General features: G+C 38.1%; 1 protein-coding gene across 6 annotated transcripts in view; it reads right to left on the bottom strand.

Annotated features, from left to right (window-relative positions):
• itsn2b (intersectin 2b) overlaps nucleotides 1-21528 on the bottom strand; it is a 199066-nt gene that overhangs the window by 55974 nt on the left and 121564 nt on the right. For all 6 annotated transcript variants that reach the window (XM_060851287.1, XM_060851286.1, XM_060851284.1 and 3 more), the window contains 7 exons: nucleotides 19984-20123; nucleotides 18912-19351; nucleotides 16329-16456; nucleotides 15314-15489; nucleotides 5939-6083; nucleotides 4530-4735; nucleotides 1553-1614 (listed from right to left, as the gene is read on the bottom strand). In XM_060851287.1, the coding sequence (XP_060707270.1) occupies nucleotides 1553-1614; nucleotides 4530-4735; nucleotides 5939-6083; nucleotides 15314-15489; nucleotides 16329-16456; nucleotides 18912-19351; nucleotides 19984-20123 (1297 nt within the window). The remainder of the gene's footprint in view (nucleotides 1-1552; nucleotides 1615-4529; nucleotides 4736-5938; nucleotides 6084-15313; nucleotides 15490-16328; nucleotides 16457-18911; nucleotides 19352-19983; nucleotides 20124-21528) is intronic.

Below are 21528 nucleotides of genomic sequence, written 5' to 3'. Positions count from 1 at the left end.
TACAGTTTTTATCGGAACTTGTGGCTTCAAAGAGATCCATATTATGATATTGTTGGGAATTCAGTTGGGCCACAGCCTGCTAGGAGAAAGAAACTATCCAGTTTTGCCTTTGCTTTTCTGAAAAGCCTTGTTGTAAGGTTAGCATAAAAACTGAAATTCTGATCCAGTTGTTCTCCTGAAATGTGTCTGAAAAAGCACTTCTCAATATTTCCTGAATAAATGGTGTCTGCAAAATGGCACCAAAGATACCTGCCTGTGATTGGTGACATATGCCTGCATGTGCCAGGACATTGACAGAAGCCATCTTCAAGATCTCATATTTCATCCATGGTCTTTTGAGAACTAAACTTATTGACAAAACAGAAACAAAAATTGCTGTAGAAACTCAGCAGGTCTGGCAATACCTGTGGAGAGAAGGCAGAGTTAACGTTTCAGGCCTAGTGACCCTTCCTCAGAACTGAACCTGAAACATTGACTCTACCTTCTTTTCACAGATGCTCCCAGACCTGCTGAGCTTTTCCAGCAATTTGCTTTAGATTTCCAGCAATTGCAGTTGTTTTATTAACCATTCTTTTCCCCACAAAGTCAATCTCTGTCAAAAAAAATCATAGATTAAAAAATTATCTGGTGCATGTGCGTATTAGGCTATTTTCAGGGGTATGTATTTATACTTTTATATTTCAAAATGTGTGTATTAACTAGCTTTACATCTCTAGTGACTAAGTCTTGTTTTAATATTGTTCTAAATTTGTTCACAGGCTGGCGGTGACAGCGGCCAATATTTATTACACCCCCCTCCACCGCCTGAGGGCAGTTAGGTGTTATCCACATTGCTCGAGGTTTGGAGTCACAAGTAGGCCAGACCAGATGAAAGGATGCACATTTCATTCCCTAAAGGACATTAGCAAGCCACTTCTGTTTTTACAACAATTGACAATGGTTACACTGTCACCTTTAAGCCAGCCTTTCATTCCAGATCTTTTACTAAATTCAAATATCACCAGCTATCATGAATTCATATCCCCACAATATTAACATGAGGCTCTGGATTACAACTCCATCACCACCTCCCCAATAAATTTATAGCTTATGAAAACTGGTTGGTGGATCTTTTTGTTGTGAACCTAATATAGAGAGGTATTCAACCGGCCTCATGGTTATATGCTGTGACCAGTAGAGTTCTGGGACTACAGAAAGACATGAACAAATCTAACCTTTAGCATAACAACTGTCAATAAATATTGGCTGACATTCACAGTTTCTCTGTTAAGTAAAATAGACAATACCATAGATCTGGTTTAAAATTCAAAAGACCTGCATCTGATGACTTTGACCTATAATTGACAAAAACCCAATTATTCTATGGAGAAGGCAAATAACCCTGGAAAAGTTAAGCTTGTTTGCAAGTAACATTGGCAAAGCTAATGATATCCTCAAAGTATCTGTATACTACTGAAAACTGTATTTTTGGCAATTACATTTAATTCATAATATGCACAGAAAGTTTTAAGTTGGGAGTTATATGAAAAAAAAGCTCTAAGAGGAATTTTACCTTCTACTGGTTGGGAAATAGGGCTGGAGCTCTTGCTGATCTTAGCATAAACAGGTTCTGGTCTGTTGACAAAAGTTAGAGACAGTTCAGCGATGCAAATAATTCAGTACAAAACCAGAAAGTGAGGCAAAAACTCAGCAAGTCAGGTAGCATCGTGGAGAGAGGAATAGAGTTAGCATGTCCTGACATGAACCTTTCATGACCTCTAGTTCTTAAAATGAAACATTCCCTCTGTTTTTCTCTCTCTGGATGTTGTCTGGCTTGCTTAATGTTTCCAGTACTTTCTACTTTTGTTGCAGATTTCCATGATTCACTGTATTCTGCTTAAATAATTAAGTACTTGGCGTGAAAGAAAACATGACTTTTTTAACAACTAACTACATGGACAAACTACTTTTCTTACAAAAGAATTTAGAAATGGCAATTCAGAAATAATGGCCAGAATTTTACAATCCTCCTGTTAATGAGCTGGCAGGTGTAAAATGGGTAGCATTATTTTTTTCAATTTATTCTTGAACAGGATGTGGGCATCATTGGCTGTGTCAGTAATTATTGTCCATCGATAACGGTCCTTGAGAATGTGGTGCTGAGCCCCATTCTTCAACAACTGCAGTCCAAGTGGTGTAGGTATAACCACGGTGCTTTTCTGGAAAGAAGTTATAGGATTTTGACAAGTAATAGTGAAGGAATGACTATATAGTTTCAAGTAAGACTAGCATATAGCTTGGAGGGGAATTTGGAAATGGCATTGATGCAACGCATTTACTGTCCTTGCCCTTCTAGGTGGTAGAGGTCATGGGTTTTGAAGGTGTTTTCAAAGCAGAACTAGTGACATGCTACAGTGCACTTGTCAGTAGTAAACACTGCTGCCATGTGCATTGATTTTAGAGTGGGTGAATGTTGAGTCTAGACTCAGTGCCAAATAACTGGGCTGCTTTGTCCTGCAAGATATCTAGCTTTCGGAGTATTCTTCTCTACAGTAATAATTCTCTAAAATAAAATGTATCTCAACACATTTCTAGCCTGTGCCTTGTACATGATAACAGACTTTGGGGAGTCAGGAGTGATTTACTCACTGCAGAACATTCAGACTATAGCTGGAGTGATTATGTGACTGATCTACTTAAATTTCTGGTCAATGGCAACCTTCAGGATATTACAAGTGGGGCATTCATGCTGATTATGTGATTAAAGGGGATTGTGTGGTGCAGTGAGTAGCATCCTTTATCTGAGCCAAAGATTCCATTATTCAAATTTATCCCTTGGACATGAAGGCCAAGGAAGATGCATTCATAACACTGCCAAACAGGTTAAACATTGACCAGTAAAATCCTTCTAACACACACCATTGGCATCTTGGAAGAGTGGAAGAGTCTTCTGGTTGTCCATTTGATGGAAAGAACATTACAGCCTCAACAATCACTATCTATGTCTTCAAATAGCATGTACTCCACAACTGTTACTGAATCTCAAAGAATGACTGTTAACTTCTCTTCTGTGGGGTGTGGTTATTTTTTGAAGGAGGGATGGAAAAGGTAGGAAGCTAAGTTGTGAAGAGGACATAAGGCTGCAAAAAGAGTTAAATTATTAGCAGATGAAGTATAATTTGGGAAAATGTAAGGTTTTGTGCATTGGTAAGACAAATAGAAAAAACAGAATATTTAAAAGAGAAACTGCACAATTCTGCAGTATCGGTGTGGGTTTCTAAATGGTTAGCATGCAGGCTCGGCCGTAATTAGGTAGGCAATTAAAACATTCATCTTTATTTCAAGGGGGATGGAATATAAAAGTAGACAAGATTTCTACTTCAAGGCATTGATGTCCTTACTTTAGGACATCGTTTGGAAGCCTTTCGGGGAAGATTACTAGGCTGATTGCTGAGATTAATTAATTGTCTTATTTCAGAAGTTAGAAGAATTAGTGTTGATCATATCAAAATACTGAAGATTCTGAAAAGGTTTGGCAAATGCTGGTTCCCTTCTTATGGGAATCTAAAGTGGTTGGACATTGTTTTAAAACAAAGGTCCACTTAAAATAGAGATGGGAGGAATATTTTTTCAAAGTGTTGTTCATCTTTGAAATGATCTGTCTGAGAAAGCAGTGGAGGTTGGGTCAAATATATTGAGGGCTCATTGAGACAGAGTTTTGATCAACAAAGGAGTCAAGGGTTATAGGGTGGGCAGGAATAATTGGTGGTAATGTCACAATCAGATCTCCCACATCTTACTGAATTATGAAGTAGTGGATTTCTTACGATATTATCTTGGTTAGAGGGTGGAGAATAATTGAACCAAAGCACACTTTAGCCCCATATCAATATATAGATTATTCTGTTAATTTTGTATTTAGTTTGTATCTATTCTTGTTTTCACATTTAAAATGGATACTATTTATGTAAGACAGTCAATGTAGAATGTTTGGGCTACCTTGGAATACCCTACAACTATAGTCCGTCAGGTTTTGCATAGACAGTTTCCATTCAGTAAAGACATTCAATATCAAGTTGAAAAAAAAATTTATCAAGAAGAATCACAGAATCCCTACAATGGGAATAGAGGCCTTTTGGCTCTAAGAGTCTACACTGACCCTCTGAACAGTATCCCACCCAGGCCTGCCATCCTCATAACCCTGCATTTACCGTGACTTATCCACCTAGCCTGAACATCCTTGGTCTCTACAGGGCACTTTGGCATGACCAACCAACCTAATCTACACATCTTTAGACTGTGGGTGGAAACCATAGCACTCACCAGAAACCCACACAGGCATGGTCCAGAACATACAAACTCCAGACAGTCACCCAAAGCTGGAATTGAATCAGAGTTCCTGGCACTGTGAGGTAGCAATGCTAACCACTGTGCTACCCAATCTGGTAGCAAATGTAATCATTCCTTATCAAAGTTCATGTGTAACTTATATTACCAACTGTTGATTTTACTGACATGCCAGAATTATGCAAACAGAAAAAAAATCTTACTCCACTGATGACTGTGTTTGATCAGCGATAATCTTGACATATGACCTGGGGAACCAGCCCTTTCCACCACGAACTTCTCCAAACCACCAGTTATCCTGCTGTTCCAGAACATCAATTACGTCGTCTTTTGAGAAATTCAAATGGTTCTCTTTTTTTGCTGTCCACGAACAAAGTGCCAGTGCCTTAAAAGTTTTTACATTTTCAACCTGAAAAAGTTAATATTTTGACAAGTGTTTTGGGCTCTATTCAGTATAACAAAACTAAATATATAATAAAAATACAATAAATAGAACACTATACCTTAAATAAAACAAGGGAAATACAGTGATAGGTGGTGATTATTGACCAACTGTAGTTCCAGGGGTAGTAGTACACTGGAGTGAGTTTAACTGGAAGGAACTGTTTGAGGTTAGCTCCTCAGCAGATACATGAAGAAAGGATAGGGTAGCCTTGGATGATGTTCAAACATTTGGAACAGCTGCTGTTGCAAAGAGCTCATCAGAGGATACAAAGAGAAGCACAAATGGTAGCTGTGGGTAAATTTAAATGGTAATTGAGCTAGGTAAGTATAAAGAGGCAGAGTGGTTGTTGAAGTAGGAATTAGGAGAAGCAAGACCAGGAGATACTTAAGAAGGATTACTCATCCATTGAAAGCTGATCAGAGAAGATCATTGAGCTCCGAGGAAGGGTCACTGGACCCAAAACATTAACTCTGATTTTGTTCCACAGATGCTGCCAGACCTGCTGAGTTTTACAGGCAATTTCAATTATCATTTCAGATTTAGAGCCCCTACAGATCTTCTGGTTTTTCTTCGAGAAGGTTACTAGGCTGATTCCAGAGATGAACTGACTGTCTTACGAGCAAAAGCCGAACATGTAGGAGGGATATTGATTGGATCTCAAATTCATTCTTACTTCTGTAGCATCCGCCATTTCTGCAAGCCTTACACAAACACTTGTCTTCTTCCAACTCTGGCTTCTTGTGTATCTCTCAATCTCTTTTTCTCATCACTGACGATCATGCCTCAAGTCATATAGGCCCAAAGCTTCTGGAAGTTCCTCCTTAAACCTTCCTGCTTCTCTTTAAGAATCACCTCTAACCTGATCCGCTGAACCATATTTTCAGTAATCGATTCTAATATCTCATCCTTTGGCTTATTGTTGATTATATTCCATGGCATTTTAATTTGATTCAAGTTGCTGTTGTTGAAGCTCTCCGTGTAACACCTTGGCATTGTACCATCTTATTACACTTCAAATGTGTTGCTAACACTTGCACAAAACCCTTTCACAGCATTAATAGAGATGCCGAAACAAAAAGTTTGTGCAAATTTTAAGTGTGCATGAAGAATGAAGGAAACAAATCATTCACCTTCATAAAACAGAAATAAGGTATTAGAGAGATGTACCTGATCATAAATTGGTGATCCAGAACCAGGGGGAAGAGTTGGAGTAAAAGCAGATTTCTGCCAAATGGGACTGCCACTAATCCCGGAGAAACCTCGACTTGATTGAAAATTCCCTTCATCACTCATTTTATTTTGAGCATGTGGTCTATTGGAGAGAAAAAATGCAGATTTTCACTACTACAGATCACCATTCAGAAAATATAGAGTATTTAACAATAATCCAAATGGCTTAAAAACTATTTAGATAAATAACTGAGCTACTAGTCCATTTCAGAATGAGGAACATGGTCAGTGACAAGGTTACTTCACGAGAGTAAGACAATGGTTGTGAGCATATCTGAATTCGTGGTTCAACGTGGGAAATCAGGGCATAGACAGAAGTGCTTGAAGTAAAGTTTTCAGTGGGAAGCAAATTGTGCTGAGTGGGGAGGAGGTGATTTTCATTTTGCATTTGTTTTTCAATTTTGTGCAGAATAAGCAGATAACTGGTATTGTTAAAAATTGAAAGTTTTATCAGTATTCTAAGTATTGCATTGTTTGATCCATATTGTAAAGTTTTATGATTTGGAGATGCCGGTGTTGGACTGGGGTACAAAGTTAAAAATCATACAACACCAGGTTATAGTCCAACAGATTTAATTGGAAGCACACTAACTTTCAGAGCGATGCTCCTTCATTAGGTGGTAGTGGAGGGCTCAATCCTAACACAGAATTTATAGCAAAAATTTACAGTGTTGATGTAACTGAAATTATACATTGAAAAATTCATTGTCTGTTAAGCCTTTCATCTGTTAGAATACAGTGATAGTTTCACTTCATTCATGTGTAAATCGCAAAACCTTTTTTGTAAAAAAATTTGCATTCTTGGGTTAGCTGTTAACAATGGTGATAGCTAGACAATATGTTGAAGGTGCTGAACACAGGGGGCTAAGATGCAAACATGCAAATCTTCTCAGAAACTTTGAACTCAATATCCAGGTTAGAACTGAACCCAGGTTCCAGGCACTGTAAAATAGTATATGCTTGTGACTGCAGGAGCTTCAGTCAGAGTTATTAGCTAAAGGTTGAGTTGCAGGCACGACAGTACATCAGAGAAGGGATCAAAGTTACCTTGACAGTTTAATTTTGGAGATGGTCACACTCTATAGGGTAGGGTGTTCTGATTTGAGCAATACTTTATCCCTCCACACCCCAGTCCCAACTCAACACCCCCTCCAAGTTTAAAGTCCTTTCTACTTCCCCAGTAATGCAGCTCACAAGAACACCGGGTGTCCTGTAACAGTACAGCTCCCATTTTCCTCTTTACTGGGGCTAGTGCCTCCTATACTGGAATCCACATCAGCTTTTGAGTCACACATTCATTTCTCCAATCGTATTCATACTATGCTAATTTGTACACTACTCAGGCGGTAATCCAGAAGTTAATTTTCAGGTTCTGCTTTTAAGCATACAACAGTTTATATTACCCCAGCAGAACCAATTTTCTTGTTACATCTGTGCCATTGGTACCAATGTGGATCATGACCACTGGATCCTCCATTTCCCATTGCAAGTTACTCCTCCAGCTCAGAGCAAATATTCCCAACCCTGGCATTGGGCAGACAACACAGCTGTCTGGATTTGCACTTTGACTGTAGACAATAGGGTCAATCCCTCTTGCTGTACAGAGGATGTAACTGAGAGTGAGTGGACACATATGGCAGGAGCCTTGGCCTTTGAAACTGTCCGACAGGTTTGAGGTTTTACCAGTTTGGTTTGATAAGAGAGAGGGTGACACAATCATAGAATCCCTACAGTGTGGAAACAGGCCATTTGGCCCAACAAGTCCACACCAATCTCCAAAGGGCAAAAGAGCTAACTGTCCATGGCATTACGATTTATAAAACCATTTCAATTGGGAGTAAGATGGACTGTAGTATTTTCTGGGAAAGTACAGCAAGAGGGATTGACCCTATTGTCTACAGTCAAAGTGCAAATCCAGACAGCTGTGTTGTCTGCCCAACGCCAGGATTGGGAATATTTGCTCTGAGCTGGAGGAGTAACTTGCAATGGGAAATGGAGGATCCAGTGGTCATGATCCACATTGGTACCAATGGCACAGATGTAACAAGGAAATTGGTTCTGCTGGGGTAATATAAACTGTTGAATGCTTAAAAGCAGAACCTGAAAATTAACCGCCTGAGTAGTGTACAAATTAGCATAGTATGAATAAGATTAGAGAAACGAATGTGTGACTCAAAAGCTGATGTGGGAGATGTGGATTCCAGTATATGAGGCACGAGCACCAGTAAAGAGGAAAATGGGAGCTGTACTGTTGTTACAGGACACACCCGGTGTTCTTGTGAGCTGCATAACTAGGGAAGTAGAAAGGACGTTAAACTTGGAGGGGGTGTTGAGTTGGGGCTGGGGTGTGGAGGGATAAAGCTTAGGTAAATGTAACCATTTAAGGGATGGAAACTAAAGCAGAGGAGCAAAACACTAATATGGAAGCAAAGGTATAAAGGTCAGAGAATGACAGGAAAGAACAGAGAAGCAAAACACTAAGAAAATACCAGCAGTCAAAATTGAATGCTATAAAGATAACAAAAAAAGCTGAAAGCTCTGTAATGGAATATAGGTAGCATTTACAACAAAGTTAATGAACTGACAGCACACATTAAAATAAACAAAGTAATCTGATAGCTATTACGGGGAGGATGACAGGATGCAGGATGACAGGAATTCAGCTCTGAATATATGACATTGAAGAAGAATAGACAGTGGAAGGATAGCACTCCATTTCTAAGATGTATTAGTGCAATGGTTAGAAACAGCTTTGCTTTGGGAGAACATACTATAGAATCTGTGTGGGTGTAGATGAGGAATAGAAGAGGAAAAATGTCACAATATAGAATGAAACATTCAAGAAAAAATTCAGGTGCTTTTGATAATGAAATGTCAATAACTATGACAGATTTCATCTAAATGTTAGCTGGAAAATCAGACTAGTAATAGTAATCTTCATGAGGAGTTTGTATAATGCTTTTGAAAGTATTTTGTTTAACAGCATGTTCTGGAATCACTTGTGTAACGTGACAGGATTAATTAAGATCCTCAGAACAAGGAGACATCCGTGTAGCAGTTGTCATAATATAATTCAATTTTACATCTAGTTTGAAAGGGAGAATAATGGATCTAAGACTAGTTTTAGATCTTATGAGGGGAAAGAATGTGGATGTGAAAGCTGAGCTAGCTAAAGTGAACGGGGTTATTAAGCCAGCTCATTGATCAAGAGAGATACACACGCAAAGAGTTACCTCATAATACTGAGAATAAGCACATTCCAATGGTAAAGATAAATTCTAAGGGGAGGATCCACCAGCTGTGTAACTGAAGAATTTAAGCAGAAATCAAACTTAGGAAAAAGCATCTGCAATTGCGTAAATGTGCGTGGCAGGTCAGATGACTAATCAGAATACAAAGAACAGCAAATGAATAAAAGGTTGAGGACTACAGGTCATTCCAACATAATGCACGTTTCGTTAATGGGAATTCGTTGCAACATTATTGACGAATTGGGGACACTTTCTAAAGCAAGAACTTTTAAAACATGATTTTAACACAATTCTGGGCTCATTGGAATTTAAATGGTGCTGCTAATACGCAATTTTCTTATAACACAGGATAGCCTGAGAACGGAACTACTGTGTTATAGCAGAACTGAATGTAATACGTCACAGTACGGGAGAAAGCTAGCTAGTAACATAAAACAAAGAAAGAATTTCTATTGGCATCTAAAATGGGAAAAAAAAACAAATAAGTCAGTCCTCTACAAGGTGACAATGTGCAATTAATACTTGGTGTGATGATACTATGTCTTTCTGAGATGTATTTTGTCCTTTTTTTGTTTTAAATGAAGCGAGATTGAAAGAGAGATGCCAATAGACCTGCTTAAAACCAATAAACTAAGACCTTATCAGGCCTTGAGGCTTGTTTTTGGAAACTGGAACAATGGAAGCAACTATTCAGAATGGGGTCAAACTCCCACAGAACAAGGATTCTTAGTTTTAGCTTTCAACAGTTGCTGGGGTCTTAAAGCTGTTTTTCCTCTGTTAAAAAATAAAAGTCAGGGTTCTCTTCCAGTAGCTAGAATTACATATGAGACTGACAATGATATGGTCATCTCTCTTAAAATGTTAGCTTGCTCTCCATCTCCCCCCCTCCCCCCCCCCCCCCCCCCCCCCCCCCCCCCCCCACCCCCCAAGATATTGCCTGACTTGCTGTGATTTCCAGCATTTTTTTGTTTTCAGTACAGATTCCAGCATCTGCAGTAATTTGCTCCTATTTTACTAACTTGGCTTTTGCCAGTTGTGCGCTTGTAGGATGTTACTATACTGAAACAGTTAATGAGTAGTTTATTATTTTGTTAAGTGTTTAAATAGAGTTCAGTTACAGCAATAGTTTCCTTTTATTTTTTGTCTGTATTTTAAATATAATGTATGAATAAAGTGTGTTTTGCTTCAAGTCCCTGATAGTTTGACCAGTTGCATTGCATCTGGAGCACAATGTCTTGCACCTCCTTTTAAAATAAGAAAATGTTCAAGTTTAGGCTACCTCCTTGACATACTTTGAAAGGGTTTGGTCTGGTCTATAACATTGGTAATAAAGAAAGGGCAGAAGTAATGAATAAGTATTTTGCTTCTGTCTTCGCGACAGAGAAAACAAAAAACAATCCCAGTGATACCTGTAAAATATGAAGTGGAGGAAAGACAGGAACTTGGTGAAATTTGTAATGAAAGCAGTCATACTGAGCAAACTGGTAGAGCTAGCAGTTGATGAGACTCCAGCTCTCATGGACTTCAGAGTCAGGCCTTAAAAGGAGTGGCTAATGAGGTAGCAAATGCATTGGTGTTAATCTTTCAAATTTGTTCAAGTCTGGAAAGATTTAATTGTACAGGAAACAGTAAATACAACTCTATTCAAGGAGGATGGGAGGTAGTTTGAAGTCTGTGATAGGCATGTTGTGAAAGCTGATCAGTAAGCAGGTTAATGTGAAAAATCAGAATAGTCTGTAAAAGCAAAATCTGTTTAGCCAATTTACTGGATTTCCTTAAAGGAGTGACATGTGCTATGGATAAAAGGTAATCCCCATTGATGTACATGGATTTCAAGAAGGCATTTGACAAGCTTCTGTACAAAAGTTTTTATGTAAAAAAAGGGGTGGGAGGGGTATTGTAACATACCAGCGTGGAGGGAGGATTAGCTGAATGGTAAAAAACAAAAGAAGAAATGGGTATGTTTCAGATTGGTGACATGTGACCAGTGAAGTCAATTATAATTGATAAGTGCTGTAAAGCAGCGTACTGAATTGATCCAATATTTCTTGCCTCCTTTTACCAATTTTATTTCTTAAGAATGTAAGTCAAACAGTTACCCTGGCTGAGGAGTCTAGAACTAGGTATCAGAGTCTCTGGATAAGGGGGCAGCCATTTAGGGTTGAGATGAGGAGCAATTTCTTCACTCAACATGCTTTAAATTTCTGGAATTTTCTTCCACAAATGGATATTCAGTTGTTGAATATATAGAAGTTAAAAAGCGATACACGAGAGAGCCCTCTCCAATGAGTAAAGGAAGTTAGATTAGATTCCCTGCAGCGTGGAGACAGGCCCTTCGACCCAATAAGTCCACACTGATCCTCCAAAAAGAGTAACCCACCCAGACTCATTCCCCTAAATTTACCCCTGACTAAACACCTAACACTACGGGCAATTTAGCATGCAATTCACCTGACCTGCACATTTATGGATTGTGGGAGGAAACCGTAGCACCCAGAGGAAATGCACACAAACATGGGGAGAATGTCTGTGTGGAATTTGCACAGTTGCCCGAGACCAGAATCGAACCCACGTCACTGGCGCTGTGAGGCAATAGTGATAACCAATGAGCTACTTTGCCACCAAAGTTTTTCTTACCTGAGTCTTAAATGACCTCCTAAAAGCTTGTAGACTGAGGGCAACAATTTTAGACTTCAATCTCTGACCACTGTTTTTTCTTTGAAGATTCTGTTTTACTTTCATTTTTCCCTTTTCCAGAGATCATGTTCCCTGGTTTAAGAATCACCCATCTACACCTTTACAAGAATGTAACAAGTTTCAATCAGATCACTTATCATTCTTAGAAACTTTAGTGAATACAGATCTAGATTTGTCAATCCTCTACAGAATTTCTCTCTACAACTTACAAAATCATAGTGCCCTCAATCCTGAACAGGCCAATTTGAGCTACTCTCCAACATGTGTAAACAGAATTATCATGGTAGACCAAGTCCATCAGTCTGTTCCTACAATCTCAACTACTTTTTCCTCTCTTTAACAAGTCTTTTCCTACCAGCATGAGAATTTTTCAATAACATGCGCAACCTCAGACTCTTGGCTTCCCAATTACTTGACCTCCATGTTGTAAGTTTGCTCGCTAAGCTGGAAGATTTGTTCTCAGAAATTTCACCATGCTCGGCAACATCATCAGTGAACCTCCTTTGGTGTTCTATCCCACTTGCTATGTGTGTCTCTTGGTGGTTGTCTGTTGTGGTGGACGGTATTACTTCTGGTTCTTTTTCTGAAAGGTTGGTAAATGAAGTCCAAATTGATATGTTTGTTGATGGAATTCTGGTTTGAATGCCTCTAGGAATTTCCATGCAGGTCTCTGTTTAGCCTGTCCCAGATGGATGTTTGTCACAGTCTAACTGGTGTCCCTCATCGTCTGTGTGTAAGGATACCAAGATAGTTGATTGTGTTTTTTGGTGGCTAGTTGGTGCTCGTATGTCCTAGTGGCTAGTTTTTTGCCTGTCTGACTGATGTAATATCTGTTGCAGTCCTTGCAGGGTATTTTGTATATGACATTCATTCTGCTGGTTGTTGGTACAAGGTCCTCTAGATTCATCAGCAGCTGTTTCAGTGTGTTGGTAGGTTTGTGGGCTACCACGATGCCAAGGGACTGGAGTAGTCTGGTCGTCATCGCTGATATGTCTTTAACATACGTAGTTTGGCTAGAGTCTCTGGGTGATCCCATGGGTATCCTGTTGATTTGTTTGTACGTCTTGTCTTTGAAGGTGAAGTGGCTGTGAGGCAAAAGTTTACTAGCTTGACAATGCTGTCCTTGTTATTGGAGTTGATGCTGTCTGGTGTTTGTGTCCTTGGTTCGTCCAGTAGTGAGGCCAGTGTTTTTTTGGCCAGGGTGATGTTTAAGATGTGAATAGGGCCGTCACTTCAAAGGAAACTATGACCTCGTTTGTCCTCTACATTAGTGTCTTTGATGATGTTCAGGAATTCCTGGGTGGAGTGGATGGAGTGGCGCGAGTTCTCGACTGAGTATTTCAGTTTGCGTTGAAAATCTTTGGTAAGTCTATATGTCGATGTGCCAGGAAGTGAGACTATGGGTCTGAGGGGGCCCCCAATGATGTCACCTAGCATGGTGACGAAATATCTGAGAACAAATCCTCCAGCTCAGCGTGCAAACTAACAACCTGAACTATAAATATTCACAAAAACTGCATACTTGACCTCCACGTCTGAAGATAACCAATTGACGAATATTCACTGTAAGCCAACAGATTCCCAGTTACTACCACTCTGCACGCCTCGCTTCCTGAAATGAACTATTCAAATCTATGAGTCTGTCCATCTCCATCACATCTGCAGGTTGTCGTCTGCAATTTCTGGTGCCTTTAGCTTGATGGCAGCAATAAACACATCCACCTTTCGCATAAACATTCCAGGCCACTCCCTCCATAATACTCTGATTTGTTCCTTAATCATGTTATGGTGAGAGGGCAGGTAAGTGGATCTGAGGCCCACGAAAAGATCAGCCATGATCGTATTGAATAGTGGAGCAAATAGCCTACTCCTGCTCCTAGTCCTTAAGTAGACTTTGCAATGGGACAATTCTATACAAGTGGAGAAGGTGCAGCACTGTCCCTTCTCTCCTGACAATTCAAGGCTTCGAACATTCCATCCAGGTGAAACAATGATTTACATGTCCATTTTTCAATAACGTAGTCACTGCTCCCATTGTGATTTGCTCTGCATGGACAAAATTAAATGCAGACCGAATGTCTCCCTTGTGGGACACCATCATTTAACCCAGAAGCATAATCTCAATCTTCTAGTCATCTGTCATTTTAATTGTGCATATTTTTGCCTTCACTCAACCCTCAGCTTCCTGAAATGTTCGATGAATTTCAGTGTAAGCACTTCATTCTTAGATTAGGCATCATCCTAAAAGCTTCTAGACTGAGGGCAACAATTTTAGACTTCAATCTCTGACCACTGTTTTTTCTTTGAAGATTCTGTTTTACTTTCATTTTTCCCTTTGTTTTGCATTCTGACATCAGCTACTTAGAATTTTAGCCTTCCTCTAGCTATGTGTATTTCATTACTTGTTCCATTCCTGATGAAGGGCTCTGGCCCGAAACGTCGAATTTCCTGTTCCTTGGATGCTGCCTAACCTGCTGTGCTTTAACCAGCAACACATTTTCAGTCTTGTTCCAGTAATACATGATTTGGGCTGCACAATCAACTTTTTTGGCATTTAATCTCTCCAGTCTTCCACCTTATTACAGATCTTCCCTTTTTATTCTTTTTAAATCTTCTTCTCTTTCACTTGCTTAAAAATCTTGGCATTTCTAACCTGACAAGTCCTGATGAAAGGTCAAGGATCTGAACTGTAATCTCTGTTTCTCACTCTGAACCAGCATTTTTGGTATCTATTTCAGATTTCCAACTTGTTCAAAGCAAAGTACTGTAGATGGAGGAGATCTAAAATAAAAACAGTAATCACTGAAGAAACTCATCTACTGTGGTAACATCTGCAGAAAGAGCAAGAGTTAACATTTTAAGTCCAATTAGTCTATCCTTCAGAACACTTATTCTGATTCCAATTATGGGACTCAAAATGTTAACATAGTTTCTCTCTTCATCAACTTTGCCAGGTCTGCTGAGTTTCTCCAGGTCTCTCTTTATTTATTGTTTGCTTCTTGGGTAACATTAGCAAAAGTAAGGAAAGACATTGTTGAAGGTAATAAGAAATCTGGAATAAACTAGCCAAAAGCATAACAAAGCAAACACTACATAGAAATTCAGGGGGTGTGGCTTTGCAGGCTGGACCAGCATTTATTGCCCAGGCCTGGGTGCCCTTGAGAAGGTTGGGGTGATTAACTTTCAACAAGACTTTATTAAAAATTTTAATTAGAATCTCAGTAACAAGAATACTTTGCATAGGAAGACAGCATTAACATCACAAGTGATCCATAATGATTCAAATTGCAATTGTGTTATTACAGAACTCAAATGGTAAAATTCAAGTGAGCATTAATATCTGAAAATGAACAGAAAAACAAACCCAGGAGATGTTGAGGTAGTTGAAGTAGGTTTTGAGGGTGGCAATAAAGCTCTTTTGGGTGATAAAGGGGCTTCACTCTCTGTCATTTTCTCCACATAGTTCACTGGGAACCAACCGGATTTGCCTCGCATTGTACCATACAACCAGCCTGATTCCCCTTCAGTTGTTTCATCAACCTGAGTGTTACACAACAAAATTAGAACATTCTGGAGTCGAGTCTGCTGAAAAAAAATCTTGCATTTCAATTCCCAGATGTTGTCATGTCAATTGCTATTGCTAAGTAAAATATATATACATATAAACCACACTATACTTTTTTAAAGATATTTTAACACAACAAGGATGGTAGGTGAAGGAAAAGTTTCTGACTGAAATCTGCGTCCTTTCATAACTTCTCCTCATCCACACAGACTAGAATGTGATTCAAGGTTGCTGCAGACATAGTTAATGGTGAGGGTATTACAGATGGTTTCAAAACCTAGTCTAAAAAGCTAAAATTGAAAAATTGCAATGCTGTGCTGAAATCCCTAGGGTCAATGGATGACAGTGGGACTGAACATAGTGCTAATGTCTTACACTGTTGTTGAGATTTATCAAGGTACGGCACTAAATAATGATACTTGTGGAACCATGTATCAGCAAGGTTTAAACTACAGAACACAGAAGGAGAACTGGTTCAATAGAGGGAGAGTTGGCGAGAGAAATATCATATACCACAACAAAAAATGTTATATCCACTGATTTAACATCACAAAACAACAAAAAAAAATTTTCATGAGCTACAAAACACTGAAATGTATTTTTTGGCTAACTCATTAGAAATACAATAGGCTGCTGTGACAAAGGCTGGAAGAATTTGGAAATTATTTGATCAGTTGATGTAGCAGACAGAGCTTTTGGAGACCCTTATGTATCTGCCACAGCACTTGGGTTTTCACTTATGCTATGGTTAGATGCAGTAACACAAAATAAAAGGAACAAGTGAATAACTAGTCGAACTGGAAAGAAAACCTACCTCAATTAGATCTCCAGCTTGAAAGCTGAGTTCATCATAATTTCTTGCCTCAAATGGATATAATGCTCGATAAGTTATCAAGATTGCTGACTTTGCAGGCAGGGAGACTTTACTTTTGTTGAGTGGCACTGTAGAAAATACATATACAAAAAATCTTAATCGATTCTTGCTTGTTTGCTTAGCAAGCACATTTTAAATTATAACATTGGTCAAATTCTCATTTTTATGGATAATATCAAGAAATAAAATCTAGTCTTTTTTTAAAGAACAATGTGCTAAGCATTGTAACTAAGGATTTAGGAAGTTGATATCTGGGTAACAAAGTCATGAAAAACCTCGAACAGAGTCATGTGGTTTGTGCAACGCTATTGAAGTACTCAACATAGTCTTCTGTTGTGATAATATAGAGGTTCAGCCTCACAGATTGTGAAGTGCTCTCCATTGAGGAAAATTGTTCAGAAATAAACAGACGAAAATCAACCTTGAGGAAAGCAGTAGGAATACCAAAACAAAAGGACTTCCTCTAAAGGACATCTGAAAATGAAGACTATGCATGGTCAATAATGTTTACTAACAGATTCAGAGTTCCAACAGTTTGGAAACAGTTTGGCCCAACAAGTCCACATCGACCCTCCAAAGAGTAACCCACCCAGACCCATCCCCCTACCCTACTATACATTTACTCCTGACTAATGCACCTAAACTATACATCCCTAAATACTACAGGCAATTTAGCATGGCCAGTTCACCTAACCTGCACATCCTTGGACCATGGGAGGAAATCAGAACACCCAGTCGAAACTTACGCAGACACGGGGAGAATGTGCAAAATCCCCACAGACAGTCCTCCGAGGCTGGATTTGAACCCGGGCCCCTGGCACCATGAGGCCGCAGTGCTAACCACTGAGCCACAGTAATTTAAGTAAAATATTTGATTTATTCAATGTTTTTGCTTACATGTTTAAATAGTCTATTCTAGTAAACCCTTAGTGGAGTGAGACATTTAATGTAATATATATAGATAAAAATAAATCACATGATTTATAGAAAAATTACTAAATTTAATGCAAAAGCATTTTTGTATGATTGAAATGTCCATAAAAACAAGAATTGAAGTTGTCGCTGCTCTGAGAGATCAGAATATTGAGCTCAAGAAAGTTTGTAGTTCCATAACTATAACAGAAAAAGACTCAAGGCAACAGATTAGCTTGTCGTAGCCACCAAGTTATACATGCTCATCACCAAAAGAATGCCAGCTCATGTACAATAGTAAAATACTGTAGCTACTGGGCGCCTAAAATAAAAACATAAGATTCTGAAAGAACTCAGCTTGACTGGCAGTATCTGTGGAAATTAAACAGAACTTTCAGGTTGATGAACTTTCTTGTCACATTTATTTTTGAGCTGTTTCTCTTTACAGAAATGCTACCAAACCTGGAGTTTTTCTGTTTTTATGGCAAATCTTGTTTGTTCATTCTGTCCGTCCAATGAAAATTACTCAAGAAAAACCTTCAGTTAAACTAAAATTAGAACAGTGAAAATAAACAAATGTGTCTTTCCATAAAATTATCAGAACAAAACTTCAAAAAAACCCTAAATGGATAAATAAATATTTCTGATAACATGTCCTCTTGACATGCAGAGAAAATAATACAGAAAACAGCAAATCCCCTTAAATAATAAAATGATTGCAGAAATGTTGAGGAATACCGTACTAATTTAGTTAAGAAATAGAGGGATAAATCAAGTGAACAAAAATAGTCTAAAATTAGATTTGTGCAAATGTATAGAATCCATGATGCAAGATAAAAATGAGTGAAAAATTTAGAAAGAAAGTGAGAATTGACTTGTGAAACACAAGTTGCCTTTGACAAAATGCAACTTTCTGAAGACTTGACCCAAATAAAGATTGTGTACACAATACTTTAGAAGGTATGTGATAAGATATCTTAAAAAATTGGCTTGTTACAAAAATGCAGACATATAACATGTGAAATGTAACATATACACTGAAAGCTGGATAGATCAATAGGACGCAAACTTTAAGATTTCATTAGTGTAGATCAAGAATAGTGTATAGCAGGCATCTCAAACACTTCCACATTCCGTTCTTTCTAGCTAATTAATAGCACAATTTGGCATTTGTTGATGCAAAAGGGGTTAGAAAGTAAGAGCTTGCACCTGAATAGCAACTTTCATGCCTTCAGGACATACAAAATACTTCACAGAAGAAAGACTTGTTTCATTGGCTAAGTGTGGTCAAAATGGTGATGTAGGAAACATAACTGTATGCATACAGCAAGGCTCTATGAACAGCAACAATGAAATAATCTGTATTCCTTTCTAAGTGATATCAATTGAGATTATAGATTGGCCAGGACACTGAAATTGACCTGCTTTCCTCTTAATAGTCTTCAGATCTTATAAATCTGGTCAGGAGGGATGACATGACATCCATCAGTACTGCACTAAAACGTCAGACTGAACTAAATATTCCTATCTCTGGAATGGAACCTGAACTCATAAGCTTCAGACTCAGAAGATGGTAAATCAGACTATTTTGGTAAAAACCCATATATGTACCTTCTTTCCTTAATCCATATGTTGGTTTGTCAGTTAATTTCAGAACATCCTTCAACTTTTCTTGTACATCAGTCTTTGAGTGACGCTTCTCAGCTTCACCTTGCTTTATTGTTTCCTGTCTTCTCCTTTCTTCTTCTTGTTGGCGTTTTTCCTCTGCTTTTCTTAGAATCTGAGCCTTCCTCTTCTCTTCTTCTTCAGCTTCTCTTTGAAGCTGTGTAAGTCTCTTTTTCTCCTCCTCTTCACGACGATGCTTCTCCTCAGAGAGCCTTTTACTTTCTGCTTCTATCTCCCTTTGCCGAGCAGCAAATGCCTCAGTTTTCTGATTTTCCTCCTCACGGATCTTGTCTTGAAGTCGCTCTTCTTCCAACTTCTGCTGTCTTATCTCCTCTTCTCTTTTGATTCTTGATTTCCAGAGATTCTCTTTTTCTTGCTTTGCTTTTCTAAACAAAAGATAAACACAAACGTAGTACAACTTAAAATTACAAAGTTGCTTCAGATGATGGTCAGTCAAAAACTACATTGTGGCCTGCATTGTCCCATCATTGTGCACTGTAAGTGGCAAATTTGAAGTCTTTAAGTATACCACATGGTAAATACAAACTAACACAGAGTCTCAATAATATGACACTTCCCATGAACTATGAAATTTCTTTCTGGATCAATAGCAACTTTCAGTTTGGAAACTCAGCAGAACTAGAATGATACACAGACATTTCTTCCGGGGAGAGATGGAGTAAATTCATATTGGACTTCATCAATTTCTGATAAGTCAATCATGAGGTAGCATCAATTATAATTAATGTCTTAACTGGACAGACAAGTCGCCTAGGGAGGTATAGAACCATAAGCAGCCATATTCAGGAAAACCCCAACATGAATCAAAACATCTTGCAATAATTTCCAGCAATTCTATTTAAATTTATTTCACTCTGTCTTACCTTGATCATTTTAGTACTCCTAACTTTAAAAAAGACATACACAATTCAGTGGTTGCAAATACACTGTAGAATTTTCAGCTACAATCATGGAAAAACGTTCAATTATTAAGCAATAAAATAATGCACAAAATCACCTTATTGCTTCCTCCTCTTCCCTTTTTTTCTTTGCTTGATCTTCAGCTTTCTTTCTTTCAATTGCTCGAATTTTATCATCCTTAATTCGATAGAGCTGCTCCAGGGCAAACTGCTGTTTGCTGTAGCTTTCCCGCAGCTCCTGTTGGATGATGCAGATAAACTTAGCTGATGCTGAAGATGCTTAGGTTTTGAAACTACTATTAACATAAATTAGTCCTAAGAGTGCAAATGGCACATGCATCTTACAACTACTACTGAGATGGAAATGCTGAATGTGCAAAAGTTAAGACCCTGCACCCACTGCAGCCACCACTTGCTGTACACAGACTCAATTTTAAAAATAATAGAAACATCTCATTTACTTCATTATTTGTACAAATGTAGTTAATGAATTTTCTATTTGGAAAAGTGCAATGTATTATTAATAAAGGAAACAATTTAATTAAACTGCACAGAAAATGATACAGATCTCAATTATATGATGAGGAAAGATGCGTACTTTTAGATTTAGTATTTTCTAGTCAATATTCGCTTCCATTGACAGGGGATTAGGACATAAGAAGGTAAGAATTAGAATAAAGGATAAGTAGTCATGTCATTGGACTAGCGGTGCTGAAGCCTGGATCAACAATCCAACAGATTTCACTTCATGATCAAAAATATGCAATGATGTTGAGCTCACTTTGAAATCTGTAAGCCGGTTAAAATGGCCATGAAATTATTGGGATTGTCATTAAAACTTAACTTGCACACTGGTATACTTTAGAAAGGCCTACATATAACTCAAGACCTAAACTACTGTGATTGATATTTAAGTTGCTATTTCATGATAACTAGAGATTGGTAATAAATGCCAGATTTGCCAGCAATGACCAATAAAAAATAAATTAGCTGAACATTTTCAAGGAAGCTATACTGACAATGCCTGTGGATGCTGATCAACCTATCCCAACTTCCCATCATGTTCAAATGTAGTTAAAATTAAACTTGACAAAGTGAATGTAATTTGAAGTTTTTATATATAATGCCTTACAGGAGCTCTTTATGTTGAAGACACATTTTTATCTCAACAAATTACAACCATCTAAATAAGCTTAATTAAACTTTGTCAGCAATCGACATTAACTATTAAGATATTTGATAAATTTATTGCAAGTGAAGCCTGTACAATGTTCAGTTTTGATATATTTGTGAAAACTCAATCAGGATATTGAAATTGTGTGGCTCTAAGCTCTAGCTTGATTACAGACATGGAATGCAACATACATGCAAGTTCCAATTCTGCATGTTGAAAACAAAATATTCAAGTACCTATCAGTTATTCAAAAAAAGACAGTTTCAACACACTACTCTCCAGATATGCAGATGTGTTTGTTAGTATTTAATAAACTGAATGCAACCGTAATGGAGCAAGTTCAAGCCATTGATTAATCCTTGCTTCAGCACTGTTAACACGACCTTAATTTGGAAATAAATTATCTCTATCCTTTTTTGATGTGTCATTTTTGTATCCCTCTCCTGGCAAACAGTGTGCATTTTCACAT

The sequence above is a fragment of the Hemiscyllium ocellatum genome, chromosome 3 (genome assembly GCF_020745735.1).
Source record: "Hemiscyllium ocellatum isolate sHemOce1 chromosome 3, sHemOce1.pat.X.cur, whole genome shotgun sequence".
Taxonomy (NCBI): domain Eukaryota; kingdom Metazoa; phylum Chordata; class Chondrichthyes; order Orectolobiformes; family Hemiscylliidae; genus Hemiscyllium; species Hemiscyllium ocellatum.
This window is presented reverse-complemented; position numbering and strand designations above follow the sequence as displayed.